Below are 19,244 nucleotides of genomic sequence, written 5' to 3'. Positions count from 1 at the left end.
AAAAAGTGTCACTTATCAATCAATCCGGCTTCTTTAATTTTTGTATAGAAGAATTTCTCCAGTATATTGGCACATTTGTAGTATTCACTCTCGGGGGGGTTGTACTCTCTGCAATTTGTAAAGACTCGCTGCAAGTCTGCCATGAATAATTTCTTAGACACGTAGTACCTATTCTTGAGTCGCTCACTCATTGTTTTGAGATCTGTACAGGAAAAAAATAGATTAAGAACGTTTGATTCAAACAGTATTTTATGCAACATCCCTTCATGTCAATGTGCCACTTGACATGAAATGGCGAAGCCACAGTTTGCCTTATTTCTAATTGTGCTAGTCTAAGGCCTATTCCATTTTTTAGTTTCAACAAGACCAGGTGAGCCTCTGGCCCTAAGCAATATTTTACTATAAGAACAATTTTGTGTAGAGTTTATTTTTAATTCTTCAAAACTCATTCTTGTCTGTTCTCATACTTGTCCTGAGTTTCCTCTGGGTATGAATGTCCCTAACTCTCCACTAAATGCTCTGTGGGGCAAAGCTGTTGTGAGCTCTACTGGAGAAGACCTGAGGAGCATACAAGTAAAGAGTTATGATGATATCTTGCAACACATGTTAACTTAAGATCCTTATTTCTGTACGAATGTAGAAGAGAACAGGCATCAGAAAAGCAGAGAAAGAAAACTCTGCCAAGAGATGGTACTCAATGTTCTTTTTTTTCATTGCTAGAAAATACATTTGTGTCAGGGACTGAGGAAGCTGGCTGCTATTTTAAGAAGTACAAACAGGCCAGGAAACTATACAAAGCAACATGAACACTGTTCCACTAAAAGGGTTGATAGTAGCCTGCAATGAACATGTATTTCATTCTCTAATAACATTAAAAGATACAGAAGTCAGAAAGATGGAGGTAAGCATTGCATAAACAATGAAGGAATACCAGGATTGACTTTTAAGTCTGCAATAGCAATCAAAACAAGCATCTATTTAGAATAGCACTGAATCATTACAGAGGTTACATGACAGCAGTCAAAAGCGAAGAAAAATGTTCCCAGTTTTTGTGTACTTTCCTTTGCAAGTAATCCTACATAAACAATAGCTGCATGGGGGAAAAAAATATAGGTCTAGCATGTCTAAAACACAAAGATAAAAGTTACAAGAAATGATTCATATTGCAGTTGAATAAAGAATTTTCCTAAATTTAAATTGAAGCAAGCAAGCCCTTTGTTAGGGGTTGAATCGAAAACTCTTGCACTTCTGATGAAGTCTTCACTATAGGATTTAGAAAGTTTAGATCTAGTTTTTGAAGCAATTCGAACAGGTGTTCTTGAAAGTTTGCTATCAGACTTTTTAGCATAGCAGTAGAAAGTGCAATGACCAGTTACCACACAAGAACTGTTCATACAAGTCCCATAAACCAGCTAAATCCCAGAGCGTTTGAGATGTCTGCATCTTTTAAGAGCTTCACTAAGTCTCTAAGGGCATACTGAGATTTCACAGGAATACTTCATAAATACTTCAGAAAGATCACAGACTACTCAAATTTCAAATGACAGCTTCATACTCTTAGCACTTCAGAGCTGCAAGTTATCCAGCTGTAAATAATGTATCTTTTAACACAAAACAATCAAATTACAACTTGTCTGTTATGCCTCTAGCTATAAAGATTTTTAAACACTATACTTAAAAAATGTTAATGGCATTACCCATGGGAAACCTTATAACTTCATAATATCCAGGAGCTTCTGTTCTCTTCACAGGTTCCATGAAGGGCCAAGCGCTTTGATGGCTCTTTGGTAAAGAAAAAAGTAAGGTATCTAATATGGAAACTCTATATTAGAAATTATTTAAAAATCTTTATAGAAGGTAAGCTAGAACAAGCACTCACCTTCACCTGCTGCAGAATGGTTTTTAATGTGCTGTAAAGTTGATCTGGATCCTTGGGCTCTTTACTTGAAAGAAAATATTAATACGAAAAGATTAGTTTGAATCCCAGATCTTCATCCCAGCAAAGCGCATCATACCTAAAAGCAATTCCAAAAATTCAAGCAAAATAAAAAGTAAAATAAAAATCTTAAGAGCACATCCCTGGCAGATTGTTTATCTGTTTTCCAATGAATGGAAGGAAATCTCGAATGACATTATTGAAAGACTTTTCTCAAAGGAATCTCAAATCCACTTCATTCTTCTCTGTGCAGCACTTACCCTCTTTCTTTTCCGCTTGGTTTCCAGCCAGTCTCTCCTGTACACCAACAGCATGAGAGATTACATGAGAACTACAGTAGGTCAAAACATTAACTGAGTTATGGCAACTCTAAAAATATAAGCAATTTCAGCACTGTCATAGCAAAATAGGTTAGTTTTCATAAAAGCTACTTCTAATAAGAAATGCAACAACCTAACTTAGAGCCCCATTCAATTTTCTGCATGACCCTTCTTCCAGGCTGCTGAGAAGATTCTAAAACATTATTTTCTGATATATCCATTTGTAAAAGTAATTCAATACATATTTTACCATAACCTCTGTAAAGAAAAAGATAGAAAGGTTGTTCAATTTGATTCCCTAAGGAAATAGAATAAACTGCAGAAAAAACAGTGCTGAGCAAATAAAAAAGAAGAAAAAAAAGAAAAAAAGAAGAAGAAAAGATACTTCAATGTCCTGAACCTATTTTGTCCTGTTCTAAGTCCACATAAGTCCAAGTTTAGCACAGAATTCAACCTTATTCAGAAGTGCAGTGCATCAGTGGTGACATCGAAATTGCTGACTATACTGTGATAAAATCAAGGATGGATCTGATGTAAATCAAATTAAACACATACACAAAAGAGCATCAGCTTTGGATGCCTTGAGGAAGTACTGAAGACATCAGCTGTAATGGAAATGCAATAATTTTCATTGGAATCAAATTAACAGACGAAAAATCAATTGCATATTAGTAAAAAATAAATAAGTGATTGTATTAGTATTTATAATCTTGGATATTTCTTGGGTTGTTCTGCTTCTGTTCTACATTTAAAGAGGTTAATACATACTAATTCCAGGGATGCTTTCTATAGGAATCTGTCGTACTCCATCTTTGAAGCAAGAAAGGCCAGGATAAACTTTTCGAATCTGAGCTTGTTTCCTTTCTATGAGCTTTTTAATGATCTGTAATAAAGCAGCAGAGAAAACAAAAAGAGTTGATGTGCTCCAAAATAACAAAGAACTGTGATGAGCAAAAAAAAACACTCATATCTTGATCTTATGGTCCTTACAAATATAAGTGGCTAACAGAGGCAAGATACCTGGCCAAGCACTAATTCTGTAGATGAGTCTATCATGTCTCTCAGATGTCTACTTAGGTGCAGGTCTTGAGAAAAGGAATCATAGCTCACTGATCACAGCCCGCAAAGCTCCTGGGCAGGTGGCAGATGTACGGAAGGAAATTTCCTGGAAGTTGTTGGGGAACTGCCTCTAACTCCAACATTTGGTGCTTGGGAACTATTTCCATACATCCTGGTCAGAAATTTCAGGACACATTTGTTCTCATATTGCAGTATTTTAGAAGTATGTGGAGATTTCAAAGCCTGCATGTAAATGCAGGATTTGCTTAGATATTAATGTGAGATGTTCTTACTGAAGACTTTACCTTTAGGAAGTCAAAGTTGATTCTACTCTTTGGAACCTGTATTCTACTTGTAAATGACAAAAAAGACTTCCCCAGACCAAATGGTTTGAGCCTATAACTGTATTACTTCTACTAGGCATGTCTAAAAGAAGCAACAGTAGCAAACTAAAAGAGATAAGTGTTATGCACCCACCCAACAACATCCCCTCCATGAGGAAATGATGGGTACAAAAGAACACTGGAATCTGAAGAGTAACCCAAACAAACAGATATAAGAGGTAAAAATAACTATTTGTGCTATATGGACTTTAGTTATCAAATCCTTCCCAGTAATTTTTTTTTGTTTTTTGTTTTTTGTTTTTTTTACAAGAATCATACAATATCCAAGTTGAAAAGGACCTCTTCACAGCAGTATCTAAAAATTAAAACCCTATGTCTGAGAGCACTGCCCAAACACTTCTTGAACTATCTAGCAGCTTGGGGCTGGGACCACTGCCCTGGGGGGCCAGTTCCAGTGCCTGACCATCCTCTGGTAAGAAACCTTTTCCTGATATCCAATGTAACTTTCCCCTGATGCTCTTTCATGCTACTCCCTTGGTCACCAGAGAGAAGAGATAAGCATACTAAATGCATAGCCCTCTGATTCTTTCTTTCTTTTTGTCACCACAGGCCAAATAGTTCTTCTGGAAGGAAAATGATTGTTCCACAAAGAAGCATTTTAGCAAATGCTTTAGAAGTGATGAGATTAGACTATCCTTGGAAGAATAAATTTAGTCTTGTAATTTCTATTTCTTTAAATGTCTAGGAAGGTATTTAAACACAACTGGAAATGTCTTAACTATTCTGCTTATGAATTGTTATTATATTGGAAACTATGATTCACTAACATTAACTTCAAAAAGGGACAACCTGGAATGTAAGAAAACCCAGTCTAGATTTGTCCATTAAGGCATTAAAATTTTAAAATATCTTAATGAATCAATTTAGTTATTAAATACAGCTCAAAATATCAGTACTTTTTTAATACTTAAATTGCAGAAGTATGGCACTGAGACCTGAAAAAAATTACTTAAATGAAAAGTATACACTCTAAAGCATCAAGGAAAATGAGAGAAAACTTGATACTAAATGAACTGTTTCTAAACAGAGTTCCTACATGGCTTCTGACCATCTAAACAGATGACAATATTCAGTGTTTCATTTCAGCTTTTACCTCCTTTTGTTTTTTAATGATGACCGAAAATTCTGTGTAGGGAATCCTTGGATTTAATTCACATCCCATTAATGTGGCACCCTCATAATCCTTGATGTAGCCAACATATTTTGCTTTTGGTACTTTAATATCTTTGGAAAAACCCTGAAAAAGAAATAAATTGAAGTTGTCATTACACAATTTTCTTTTTATGTATTTTTAAATGAAATAGCTATGATAATTTAGAACCAAATCGTAATTTATACGTATATGAACATATATACTGATATGCTGCAGTGTTCATATAGTTAAAAAAAAATAAAGTGAAAAAGAAACACAATAGAATCAGTGTAAGACTCTCATTTGGGCTCTATTTCATTCTTACGTTGCAGGTGTTTATATAAAACCTTGGTAAAAAACAGGAAGCCAACCAGGACTTCTGCCTCACCATTTACAGTCAAAGCTTTCAGTCTTACCTGGATACTGAGCAACTTCAAATTTGGGAAAGGATATTTCAGAGGCAAAAAGGAGTCTGTCCGCATAGGTCTTATAGTAGAATCACAAGCTTACAATTAATTCATTCTGAATGTGTAAAGAACAAACTCAGTGTTGTACATTTAATCATAGAATAAATGGGAGTGGAAGGGACTTGAGGAGGTCGTCAGAACAGGCTCTTCAGTGCTCTGTCCAGTCTTGAAGACTGCCAAGGACAGAGAAGTTCTACAAACTCTTTGGGCAACATTTTCCATTTCATCTCCCTTACAATACTAAAAAGTAAAAATAAAACTCCTTATGTCTATTTGCAGTTTCACACTATGCATATCTAACTACTCTGTCTATTTATTCAGTTCGATCACATCTAGAAGTAAACTTCTTGCATCAAGTAATTTCTTAGTGTGACTTACTTGTTTTTTGAAGTAGCCGATAGCATATTCATCTGCATATGTGAGAAAGTTGAGAATGTTGTGTTTGATGTGGTATTCCTTCAAATGGTTCATTAGGTGAGTTCCATAACCCTGTGTGAAATGTAGGAGAACAAAGACAGTTTGAAGCCTTTTGGGGACTGCAAATATTAGACACTGTAAACCAACAGTTATTATAAACTGGTTTACAAAATTCAGTCCTTCCTCTATATCCTATTTTAAAAATTTTGTCATAAATGACTTAGTGAGGTGTACTCCAGACCTAATAGTTTTCAGCCTTGTAGGAATATCTTTGTGACCTAGCAAGTTACACAAAATACTGCAGCTTCTGATGCCTGATTCACTTTTAACCTAGGAGAGCCCCAAACTTATTCTCTCTCTAGGGGTAGATAATAGAATTATAGAATCATAGAATGGCCTGGGTTGAAAAGGACCTCAAAGATCATCTGGTTTAAATCCCCTTGCTATAGGCAAGATCGCCGATCACCAGGCCAGGCTACCCAGAGCCTCATCCAGCCTGGCCTTGAATGCCTCCCGGGATGGGGCATCCACAACCTCCTTGGGCAACATGTTCCAGCGTCACCACCCTCTGGGTGAAAAACTTCCTCCTAATATCTCACCTAAACCTCCCATGTCTCAGTTTAAAACCATTCCTCCTTGTCCTATCACTATCCACCTTCGTAAACAGCCATTCCCCCTCCTGTTTATATGCTCCCTTCAAGTACTGGAAGGCCACAATGAGGTCTCCCCAGAGCCTTCTCTTCTCCAAGCTAAACAAGCTCAATTCCCTCATCCTTTCTTCATAGTAAAGTGCATCTTGAAAGGTGTAATTCAACATGCAAAAAATTTTTCTTCTTTTAAGTTACCATCTACTAATAGAAACAAAATTACATATTGTAACAATAAGGCATCCTGTCTTTGTAACATCACTTAAAATTTGCAAGACAGAGAGACTTCCTCACCAACTCTTAGTGAAAACCATTCTGGCCTCTCTTTTACTGAGTTCTGTGTATCGACAGCAGAAACAGCCTCTTCCTTCATCTTTCATTCTTTCATCTTTGATCATGGGGCATAAAAGGGATAGTGAAATAGCTATTACCACAATAAGTAGTATAAAAATAAATAGCTATGTCTTCTGACTGCACACAGGAATAATTTTCATTTTCATTCAATCCCAAAGTAAACAAAAGTTTCCATTTATTCACACTTTCAAGTGAGCTATAGTCTTCCCCTTCTGCTGTGAGACAAAAAAAAAAGAAAAAAAGTAAAAGACAGGAAATCCCATAATAATGTGTTGTTCCTCCATGTGTTCAAATTTTAATGTCTTGGAGAATAACTGGATATTTTCATGAATGTACATAGAATGTTTTTGAATGCTGTTCTTGAAAAATTTATTTATGTAACTAGGAAATGTACATTATAAAATACGTACTTATGACTGAAAATTTAATAGCCTTGAACATGAAAACAGCCAGATAAAAGCAAGTTAGATAATTGCTGAAATTCAAAACAAAACACAGCGATACACTAGTAGTGAAAATGTAGTGACATACATTCTTGAAAAATGTACCACTCCAGGCACAAAATTAGTGTATTTATCTTTCCTTTCCTGATATTGTTCATAGCATCTGTTATTCAGCCCTCATATTCAGATATTGTGCATGAAAAAATAAATACTTCTGAATTTGAGGAAGCTCTTAGAGCAGAATAGTCATTTGTTAAAGTGGCAGATATTGTGCACAGCATTAATTACAAAACAGTTTTACAATTGATGGCATGTTAAGTGGGATAGCATTTCTTAGAAGTGTTGAAAATAATGAAGAGACTTTCTAATTGCAAATTTCATTCTGCAGCAGACAGGAAGTCTCAAAAATTTTAAAGAAAAATGTTTTAATTAAGTGCGAGAAGTACACAAGTCACTCAAGCTTTTCACTTCCCTTCTCATCAACAGGGTGCAAGATACAGTGTGTGAGACATTTTACTTACAACTTGAAACACTGCAATTCATTCCTGTAATCCCAAAGCAGCTGATCTCTAACACTAATTGTCATCTTTTTGTCTCCAAGAAATTCCAGAAATTATGATGACAATTAGTTCAAATATTTTTAGTTGACTTATTATTTTTATAACCTTCCCAGCATTTATTTCTTCTCACAAATGCTTGCCAAAATCCAACAATACTGAAGAGAAACAAAGTCATGTACAATACAATTTAAAATAATTTCATAATATAGCATCAATCTATCTCAAAACCAAATTAACTTTTAAAGAGCACACACAAAACAGTATCCATATTTCTTACTCCAGCCTCAAACTAAATTAATTTTCCCAAGAGTTTGCAGTGATATCCCTGTGTGAACATTTTGTTTTTCTCACTTATCTGCTGCTAGTAGTTATCTTACTTAGAAAGGAATGTGAGAAGGCCAAAATTAAGAAATAGTCAACTGAACTCCACAAACATTGAGGCACCCAAAGGGTAACAGAAGAAACTGTGCTTTATGTGTACATCTGCAACCTAGGTAGGCACTGTGAGGAATCAGATTTTTGCTCCACTATATTTGGAAAGGTTAACCCTTGAGAATCACAACAAATATTTGGCAGCTTAATAACTCCTGAGTGCATTTGAATGCTTGAGTTTAATTTAAACAATTTATGAGTTATTCAAGCATAGAATAAGCATACCTACAGCATGATCTGTTACTGTTCATATAAACCACTTTGAGTACTTTTTTTATATACTACTGTGACCATGGAAATGTCAACCTAATGAATTCAACGAGTATCATAAATTCAAATATAATTCAAGTACTAAAAGTTGTCATAGGCTTTCACACAGTTTCTGCTTGTTCATCTGCTAGAAACTCTAAATCAATCCATATCTCAGCTTTTAACAACTTCAACTGAGAAACATATAGCTACAGCACCATCTAAAGGCAAAATCCTGAAGCAAATACCCTCAGTTAGATTTACCTGTAATCCTGACGAAGGGGAGCAGAATCTCCTGTATATTTATAGTGCTTTACATTCTACCAACATTACAGCTCTACACTGAGAACATTTTGTAAACTGGATGCAAAAATAAGTATGCAAAATACTGCATGCTTATTTTGAGTTGTAAAACTATACCTAATTTATTCGATATACCTAATTTTCATTGATGCTGTGTAACATCACAAAGTGGTTGAACATAAATTACAAACACATGCAAGCCATACTTATTTCAGCCAACTGTGAGGTGTTATGCCACACTGAGAGGCAGTTGCTGAAGAAAAGGGTGAATAATCCAAGAATGGAAGAAAAATTACCATTATTTTTGTGTTGAGGAACGTGTCTTTTTTTCTTAGAAAATGGTCCTACTATTATTCTGATGATTTTAAATCTGCACAACTATTTAGGTTTTCTGTGGTACGTTCAGAATTACTGTATCTTTCAAATTCAATTTCTGTTTGGTATCTCAATATATTCAATCTGATTACAAAATTAGGAGTATATGTGTGGTAAACTGAACTCATATGCATTTAATAAACTCTACTGGAGAGTTAATTTTACCTTGACTTGCTCATTGGAAGTCACAGCACAGAAAACGATCTCTGTAAATCCTTGGGAAGGGAACATTCGGAAGCAGATACCGCCAATAACGCGACCATCTTTTATTAATGCAAGAGTCTTGTGTTTCCTGAGTAGACAAAAATAACATTCATTTTAATTCACGTACATAGTACATAATGTGCCATTACTTTCCTTTTTTCAGAAACTAGATTCACTTCTTTCCATGGTGCCACTGCAATTGTATACGCCTCTGTTAAGATATCTGTTTGTATCTACTGAAGAGTTTCTGTCTTAACATCATGCTTTGAATTTACCATAAAATTCATCATTATGCAGCACGTCCTAGCCTTGCCAAGTACTCCTACTTACTAGAGTACTCCTATTAATAAGAGTTATATTGCTTTTGTTGACTATATTACTGACAGTTGTGCCATTGCATAGTTCTCATTATGATCTTAATGGAGTTACAGGACAGCAAGTCCCTCCTAAGGGATTCCTGTTTTCTTGCATGTGCTCTGAATAGCTATGCTATCAGTTTCCAACACAGTTGATCAAGCAATAAAATGACACTTCATATTTCTAATCTAATTCCTAGTGGAATGGAGACCAGAATAAATATCCATTTCTGTTGCTCTTACACTGAATGCCAGGAAAGATAAAGCAAGGCGCAATCTGAACTCTCACATCAAGGACCAAGAATTTTAGCATCATCCTCAAGGTCTGGAAAGATTTGCACTGCAGCTGTTCTCTAGCTTATTCAGTACACAGTATAATATAAATTGTATAAACAAGACTGTAAATTCAGAGAAGATATCTTTGGTGTGAAGGAAAGTTGGTGCCAAAAATGAGACTCTTCCAAAAAAGGTCAGTCTGAAAAGTACTTGTATTATAAATGTCACTGTCGAAGTAGAATTTATATATTGTACTTATTCTTTTTTTTGTCTTTATTTTAGTATTTTTTATTTGTAGAATGACAGCAGTGTGTAGTAGGTTGTGTTTTTAATTTTGTTTCTTTGTGTTTGAATTGTTGAAAATAGATTTAGTAAGGATGACCACTTTGGAAATAAGAACAAAATAGATCACAATTACATTAACAGCTGAAAAGTCTTGGGAAGAGAACAGTTAGACTCCACTATCTCCTATTGAATGAGGTTTGTGTCTACCTACTACTATTCAGTGTAGGTCTCCAACTAGTATCCCTGGACATCATGGCAGATATGGGGTTTCTCAGCTGTCCAAGCTACTCATTTTCCTTCCTTTGGGTCAACTGTTCAAAAAAGGCACCAGGGGGAGCAATATTCTTGCTGTAGCAATATCTATATCTCTTTCTCAAGCACATCTGCTCTCCAGTTATATCCATACTTAAGAGCACTTTAACAACCAGCAGTTCCTATCAACCTACTAGAAGAGTCTTTCCCAATAAAGAAGGGCCTAGAGAAATGTGGGGGAAGGCCATGGCCCAAGACCACTGGTTCAAAATTTACTTATATGTTTGGTTATTGTGGAACATAAACTTCTTCAACCAGTAGCCTCTGCTCAAGATCACAGTGCTGCTAAGACTCCTGAATTCAGAAGAGTTCTCAGTGCTGCCTCCTAATCAAGCAGCATTTATCCTCACACAGGAGAAGAGAAAGATTCCAGACTGGTGATGGTTCTCATAAGAACCTTGCTGATCCCTTCTGAAGAGAACAGGAAAAGATCCCAGGGCTGGTCTCCTATGCTTGGAGATTGAAGTTCTGCCCACCTTTCCCAGCACTGGGCTGTCTGAGCTTCAGAGACTGCACAGAGCATGCAGCAGCAGAGCTTGTTGGCACTGAGAGAGTAGTGCAGAAGGAAGAGCTAGCAAGGCTAATAGCAGAGGAAATCATTCCAGAAATGTTTGCATAACTGCTGCAGCAATAATATCAGACACGAAGACAGTGGCTGATATCACTGGTGTTAGAGGTAGGCTCTATCACTAACCAGGGTGGGCAGCTGTCTAGATCAGCTCAAGCAGAGCTCCTTTTGTGGTCTCTATTGACATGCAGCAAATTGCCTACAAGCACACTACACTGTGAAGAGCTGCAGTCAGCATAGTAGGCCCCTAGATCCTCACTGGACATGGATTGTTCACAGAAATTTGGGGAAAACACATTGGTTGGAAGTAGACTCTGTAAGAAGTGAAACAGTGAAAAAATAGACACTTCTGAGGAAAAGGTAAAAAAAATGTCAGGGCTACAAATAGCCTTAATTTACCGATCAAAAAGAAGATTGATACCTGACAGCCTTGAAACTGTAAAAGGTTGAAATCAACAGCATGAGAGCGTTGTAAACAGAAGAAAAACATCCATGTAATACAACAGCTAAGCAGAAGATAAAAATCAGAATGGAGAGAACTTAAATATCCATGAACCAAAGAAAAAACTTTTTTTCCTGCTTAAACACAATTCATCAGTTCACTAGGGTAGATGTAGGACAACATGCAACCTATGGATGCTGCTACAGCCAATATATCTCTTTAAAAGTGCCTGTGGTGTAGATTTTTACCTAAAGCAAGGCAGGAAATGTGCACGGATACAGAGAAAAGCAATATACTTGTGTGAGGAGTGATTCTAAGCATTCTCTCCATGTTGACTTAAATGCTGTTCTTCATAAATTTCACAAGTTATTCTCAGTGAAAAGCCTTCAATCTCTGCTGCCATTTGGTTTACGAACTCCAAAAACACAGGATGGAGCAGTCTGCAAGTTAGCATGGGCCCAGAGACCACTAACAAACACCATAATTATTTTCTGATTTTTGGTTCTAACATTCATAAGAATAACATATGTAGGAGCTTCATTAATTCAGCATTCATTTATTCAGCCACAGAAAAAGTATTTAGTTGCCAGTAGGACTGGCCAAGAGTCACAGTGCCTGGAAGAGGTGGTGAAAAGGGTAGCAGAGGCAGAGTTCCCTCTATAGTATTTGGGCTGGCCCATTCTAAAATCACTGCCTACAATAAGCATCATTCTCTCTCCATTTCACTCATGAAACTCCTCTGCAGCTGTACTCACGGATCAAAAACCAAGCGTGTGATGTACTCCTTTGGCATTCGAGGGAGCTGGTGGGAGAACACGTTCTGCAAACCAACCAGCCACATCATGATCTTCTTGTTTGGCTTCTGGTTCAGGGAGTTCCCAACCACGTGGAATTCAATCACCCCCCTGCGCTCCTCCAGTCTTGCTGCCTCATCCCGGGCTGAATGTGCCGAGAGGAAGTTGGTCTGTATGAAAGAGGAACACAATCACATTGTACGTATTTCACATCCTCTGATGCAACAAACTTAAGAAACAAACAAAGCCTGCTCTTTTCCCAAGCTATCTTTTATACAAAAATTGAGCTGTCGATGATTACTCTTTATTTTGTTTTAAGCAGAAATGACAACATCAAATAAGCAGATATAAAATCTATGCTACAATACATGAAGGCATATTCAAGCTTCTTTTCAAGATTATGTATCAACAGTGATGTTTATATCTCAGCAACTTCCAAAACATGACAGGGCACAGCATCATCCTGTTGAAGTCCATGTCACCATGTCTTCACATTTTCTTTAGCTTGGGCAGAAATAGTCATGGATTTGCCAACACATATTGCAAACCAGAGACTTTAATGCCTTTGGAGGCACAACTTTATCTTTTCATTTTAGTAGTGCTTTCCACTACCTACATCACTATCATAAAAAGAAAAAAAAACACTTTCTTAATTCCTACTGTTTTTGTCGTTACATATCTAGCAACTGCATATGCATATTTGCACAGAGATGAAATTCATACAGACAATTTAACTTTTTCCAAGATCCTTTTACAATGCCAAAAGATTCCTGCATGTACATACTGTTTACTTTCTTAAAAGAAATTTGGCTGCTGAGTTTCTAGTCACTGCCAGCCCCAACATCCAGACTGTAAATATGCAAAGCCATCAGTCACAGTATATATCTTGAGCAAGAAATGTAGGTGGTTCCAAACCTTCAGCACTCTCTAGCTAAATCTTGGCAAACAAGAGCTGCTTGCAAAACATAGCCTGGCAAAGAGAACAGAAGGAGGAAAAGCCAGCCAAAAAAAAAAGTGTGCAATTCTGCAATTCTGTTTGTTTTTCTCTTCCAGGAGAAAAAAAAGAGCAACTGTGGAAGGAGCAACTAAGTGTTTAAATCAGCTCTTCTGCACTAGACAGAAGATTTAAATTTGGGTCTTTCATCTTTCTGCAAGATTTGAACATATTTTGCCTTGTCTGACATGATGTATGTATGATTAACAACAAAAAGTGTACTCTGGAATTATCCTGTTAAAAAAGTATGTTACAAAATAATCTCAAAGCAAGTTCTTCACTATTATAGTTTCAAATTTCTTTGCAAACAGCACACAAAGCATTAAAAAAATTTATAATTATTCTTCATTTTAATGATGCATTTCACCGATAGTGTTTGCTTACCTAAAATACCCTTTTAAAGACTGTATGTTTCTTACTGATAGTATAGCATGTTTTGTGGACTCTTGTCTTCCTCAGTTCATGTGGAACATTTATTAAAAATTGGCCATTTACAGACAGATCAGGTCTATGCGTTCCTCACCTCTGGCCCAAGCATTGCCGCAGGATCTGTAATTGTTGACATCACTTCATTGATCAACTCAATAGGAATATCTCCTACAACCCTTGGTCTTTTCGAGTCCTCCAGAGAATACGGTTCATTATTTTTTCTCTTTTCCCCTGCAAAACAAAGCCAGGACAAATTAAAAAAGACCAAACTGTCACAATTGGCTTAATCACTATACTCATGAAACCAGCTAAGAGGAAGCAGAGCATGACTGTGAATCAGTTTAGATATTCTCACATATAAGCAGAAGGTTAATCACTTTTGTAATTAATCACTTTCTAATAAGAAGCTAGGATTTTAAGGTTTTTTTTATAGATAGAAAAGAAATTTGAATCTTAAATACTAATATACCATATACGAACCTACAAAAAGCCTGAACAGCATCAGCTGTTCAAAAATTGTAAGTGAGGGATACATTGTGGATGAAGAAATACTGCAATAAGGAATATATTATCAAGCTAGTGACCACAAGTTATTTCAGACTCTGTTTCTTTAATCATGAATGCTGGGCGTAAGACACTGCTTCAGGGACCTAGAACAGAAGTTAACCTCTGAAAAAAAACCCACACAAAGTAACCTGGAGCAGTGCTAACAAAGCTCAGCGTTACAGCACAGGATACTATCCACCCTCAGTCAATATGGAGCATGAGGTTAGGTAACATCTACAAGTCTGCATTTCAGCTCTTTAACCTTCACTTCTTTTTTCCCCGAGATAACAAAGGCACTTAGACTTGGAACATGCTGTCCCTCCAAAAGTAACAGGACAACATCTGACATCAGCTGTTCACAAACATTACAAAATTAGAAGTAGAAGAAATTGGAACAAAATAGCAAGATTAGGTGGCAGCATAGCTGAGAAGTACAGTACTTTCCAAGAAATATACATGCCAGTATGATAAATAAAGTAACTATGATTTACCCAATCCATTTAAATTGACTGATCAAAAAAAATTACACTAAGAACCCTTTTCTCAAAGTTCTTAAATTGAGGCCAAATTGTCAGTGAAGTTATGTTGGTACAGAAGCACACAGTATGAAATATTCCTTAGTTGATGTAATTATATCGCAAATTTATCTTGCACAGTCACAAAAATGCCATCAAAACTGATTTTTTGCTCACTAATATGCACTGCTGCACATATAATATTGAAAATTTTTGCCTTTTCATAAGACCGCTGTATTTTAATAAAGTATTATTCTTCCACTGCCACCTCAAGAGTAAATACAATATACAACAAGATATTGATAATATTTTGAACTTAACACATATGTAACATGCATAGTCTAACAAGAAAAAAATAGCATTATTTTAACTTTGGTCAGATGCAAAGAGTTAATGTAACAATAAAAAAATAAGTGGCGGATCCTGAGAAAGTTCTTTCCCTTCTGTCTTGGAAAGCCACAATAATGATTATTATTCCCAAGAATCTTTTCTCCTTTGACTATCACCTGGTCTTTCTCTTCTTACAACTCAGGCCTTAGATCAGACTGATGCATATTAGAAAGACTAGTTAACACTTCTCCTCTGCTTCCCTTCCTTCCTCTCTCAACACTTCTTTTTGCTTTTATTATTTGCTGCTTCTGTATCCTATCCCATCTCATTTCTCAACTATGTTTTAGTTAAGTAGCTCTGTACTCTAGCACTTCTGCTATATTCTTTGGCTTATATGTGAAGTATGGGGAATTACATATATTTTTTATTCCTATAGCATCAGGGTGAATAAACCTCTCCTAGCTCTGTTCCTCTACAAAATCATAATGAAATTATTCACTTCTCTGTTTACTTCAACACACTCTGTAGTGAAATTCTGTGCTGCTGACCTGAAGGGTAAGTGTTCAATACATATTTTTGGATAACACAATATTTCATTTTGTGATTCACTGGAATTAAGCATCCATTATAGATTTTTTCACTCTTATTGTATATCAAACAAGTGCAGTCTGACATGTCATACATATTTGACTTAGAAAATCCATATGAAGTTTCCAAATCAAAACACACTGTGTTAATTATTAACCATACTACTAACTGTAGACCAACACATGATATAGCAACAGCAACTAATTAAACAAATTCAGGAAGGAAGCATCTACCAAAGACAGGAATTTCACTCCATAATTACCTTTTTCTTATAGTTGTTTTTTTTTATTTTTATTTTTATTTTTATTTTTTTTTATTCCCTAAAGATCTGATACTGCTTCTTGTCAGAACCAGGATAGAGAATTTTGACTGTGAACAGCACTTATGAGTGAGCTATGTTTTTGTTTGTTTGTTGTTTTCACTTTGTTTTGTTTCACTCTAAGGAAAATCCACAATAATGCTGAGATCCTTCTGAAACCACCAGATAGTTCAGGGCCCAATATTTTAGATATACTGTACAGGCTGTCTTGCTACAGATACAGTACTTTAAATACATGAATATTAAGTTGGTCACTCCCCTTTTCAAACTTTCAAGCAGCATAATTGTTTAATTAGCAATAGAATTTTATTGTTAACCTTAATTCATTGTGGAAATTGTTTATTCCTATTATTTACTTCCTAGTTTTTAAAGTCATTCACATGTGAATGAACTTTCCTCCTTATTTCTTAATAGATTCATTTATTTTCCCAAATCAGATTTATTTTTTTTTAAAGTAATTTGTCACAAGCTTTCTGGAAATCCAGGTACATTAGATCATTCAAAATTCTTTCCAAATGTTCACCAGTTCTCCAATGGACATTCATGTGTTTTACAAAATAAATGCCAAGTTTCCACATATCATGTTACACATACATTAATTCATTCAATTTTTAATCAGTTTATTATTTTCTCTTCTAACCATCTGAAATGGGAATCTTACAATTCAAAGGTTTTCCGAATTCTCTTAGAATCCCTTTAAAAGGCAGTTCTGTATCCATGATGTTTCAATTCTATAGCGCTGAAAGCAAATCGAATGATACCCCAGCTGCACAGCTTCATTAGCTTGTCAATTCCATATTTCTTTTCACACACTGAGTAAATATCATTTTTTCTTGTGACTCTACTACATATTTTACTGATCTGTAGTAAGAAAATTTTCTTTGACTTACAAACTCTTTTGATAGGCTCATGATTGAGGTATTTGAAAAACGTTTATGAGGAGAACTTACTCATTCAACATCTTTTTATCTTTCCCAAAATACCTTATTATAATCTGACCTCACTCCGGTATTGTTTAACCTCGTGTGTGTTTGTTCTTTATTTTATTGCTCGTAAGTATGCAATTTCAATACCCCAAACGTTTGTAAAAAAATAAAAAATAAAAAGCAATGGCCCCTTGTACTCTGCCTTTTCTATTTGAACAAGTTATGGTACTTCACTACAAGTGAAGTGTTTTCCAACCTCTGTCACATACAGAACTTTTACCATATAAATAGAATTTAAACAAACTGATGGATTTTTTTTTCAAAGACAGTTGCCATATCAGTTAAATATTACCATAGTGGAGAAAAGCTATACATGTGTGTTTATGTCTTTTAGCAAAACCATCTCACTGCAACGTGAAAGGCATGGTCATTGTATACTATAACTACTGTTAACGTTAACAGTAGCAAGAAAGTCAGTCTCCGTCTTTGTTACCTAAGTTTGGGTCAAGGACTGAAGAAACTTTGCAAGCAGGACTCATATTTCCACTATTGGGTTGCTCCAGAGATGACGGGCTTGCACAATATGAAACAGATCTTGCAACAGGAGGAGGATTGATAACTGCAATGGTATGAAAAGCACACAAATAAAAATCAGGATACAAAATCCATTACAGCGCTGATCAAACAACTGTCATGACCATGGATTCATCTTCACTACAACTCACCTACAAGTAACATTAACAATATCAACAGAGCAATTGGTGGGCAAGCAGAGATATTAGAGCTTTATCTCAACATATTTTTCCTAAACTTAGTGAGGAACTGTACTACTGCTGGATGACAGCATTAGTGTCACCTCACTGCAAAAATCTGGGTTTATTATTCTGCAGTGCTGAGCACATATTAAGGAAATTAGCTTTCTTCACATGTCTGCCAAGGTTACTGGCATTCAGCCTCATGAAAAGACTTTTTGTAGGGGCTCACTGAAAAGTAAAAATTCATCATTCAATTTCATCTGTCAACTTTAACAGCATTTAAAGCCTGCTTGGACAAATCAAACTCAAGGAAGGGAGAACTTGTTACACCAGTTATGAGGTTGAAACTACTCTTTCAGAAAGTCACAGTCAAACCTCTCTCTAAATTTTAAAACAAACAGAAACAAACAAGGAAAAAAAAAAAACCACCACATGTAAAATCATCCAGCTTTCATTTGTTTTAGGATTTTTGGCAGGAAGGCCAAAGTGGGAGGAAGGAGGGAAAATGAGGTGCCTGCTCACAATCTGGACACCTGCAGTCTTTTTCTTTGCATTCCTTTATCCTGGTGTCATCACCAGCAACAGCTCTTTGGTGCCATTTCCATGCCAAGAATCCAGTGCTGCAAATTAAAATGAAGCACTTCAGAAATGTACGTGAAAGAATAAATTCTGAGAGCAAGATGATTTTAGAGTTGTAATAAATTTGTGCCTAAAGCATAATTTACCAGTTTGTGAACTCAGAAATTAGGAATTTCTAAGAAAAAAAATATGTTTCTCTCACAGTGGAATTTTCCCTACTAATCTCAGAAACTAATTATCAGATGAAGTCCTGACATAACAGTTTAATCAATTGATAATCAGCAATTGTTGCAAAATACAGAATTAAATGACTCCAGTCTTCACGTCCTAAAATAATGAAAAATCAAGTCAATCTATAAACTGCAAAAGCAGATTTTAAATGCTGTTGGGCAGAATAGAGAGGGAGACAGGAGAGCAAAAGAAAACTATCACCAGAGTATTCCTGCAATTTCAAGGGTGACTTACAGACCTCTGAGTTACCTAGGAGAGAAGTGAATAAAGCTGGAGAACAGGAAACAAAGTAAGGAAAAGCTATACAAATGCCAAAAAATCACGTGCATGTTTGCACCCAAAGCAGATGGTAAAATGCTGCTAGGTAGCCAGTGAACTGGCATGGGTCCTCATGCAAGAAGATTACTGTCCAGCAAGTCCTGCAGCTAATTATCCACCCATTGTTCTCGCTCACTTATAATGAGTTCCCCTGCATCACTTGCATACTCAGGAGACATGCACCAGCAGCCAGTCTGCTCCACAAGTGCCTTTGATTAGCTGGATTCAATCATCAGGATGGGATCTTGGTAGGAAGAGACATGGTAGAGTCAAACATCTGTTCTTACTAGAAGCAGGTTCATTTTGATGTAGCCAGATATTGATAAAGCTGTGTATCTATTCATTCCTTGGAATTCATCACTTGTGGAGGTGTACTGTA

The 19,244-nt window shown here is 36.0% G+C and overlaps 1 protein-coding gene across 1 annotated transcript in view; it reads right to left on the bottom strand.

Annotated features, from left to right (window-relative positions):
- Nucleotides 1-6: 6 nt before the first annotated feature.
- Nucleotides 7-19,244, bottom strand: part of KAT2B (lysine acetyltransferase 2B) — a gene marked incomplete at its 5' end in the record, with an annotated part of 30,064 nt that continues 10,826 nt past the window's right edge. Inside the window, 11 exons of the mRNA XM_010712805.1 lie at nucleotides 7-202; nucleotides 1,698-1,782; nucleotides 1,880-1,943; nucleotides 2,197-2,233; nucleotides 3,025-3,139; nucleotides 4,813-4,956; nucleotides 5,697-5,807; nucleotides 9,264-9,390; nucleotides 12,297-12,505; nucleotides 13,853-13,989; nucleotides 17,476-17,601. Coding sequence (XP_010711107.1) covers nucleotides 9-202; nucleotides 1,698-1,782; nucleotides 1,880-1,943; nucleotides 2,197-2,233; nucleotides 3,025-3,139; nucleotides 4,813-4,956; nucleotides 5,697-5,807; nucleotides 9,264-9,390; nucleotides 12,297-12,505; nucleotides 13,853-13,989; nucleotides 17,476-17,601 — 1,349 coding nt within the window. The remainder of the gene's footprint in view (nucleotides 203-1,697; nucleotides 1,783-1,879; nucleotides 1,944-2,196; nucleotides 2,234-3,024; nucleotides 3,140-4,812; nucleotides 4,957-5,696; nucleotides 5,808-9,263; nucleotides 9,391-12,296; nucleotides 12,506-13,852; nucleotides 13,990-17,475; nucleotides 17,602-19,244) is intronic.

Source organism: Meleagris gallopavo, chromosome 6, assembly GCF_000146605.3.
Source record: "Meleagris gallopavo isolate NT-WF06-2002-E0010 breed Aviagen turkey brand Nicholas breeding stock chromosome 6, Turkey_5.1, whole genome shotgun sequence".
Taxonomy (NCBI): domain Eukaryota; kingdom Metazoa; phylum Chordata; class Aves; order Galliformes; family Phasianidae; genus Meleagris; species Meleagris gallopavo.
The sequence above is the reverse complement of the archived record's forward strand: the minus strand, read 5'-3'. Positions and strand labels throughout refer to the sequence as shown.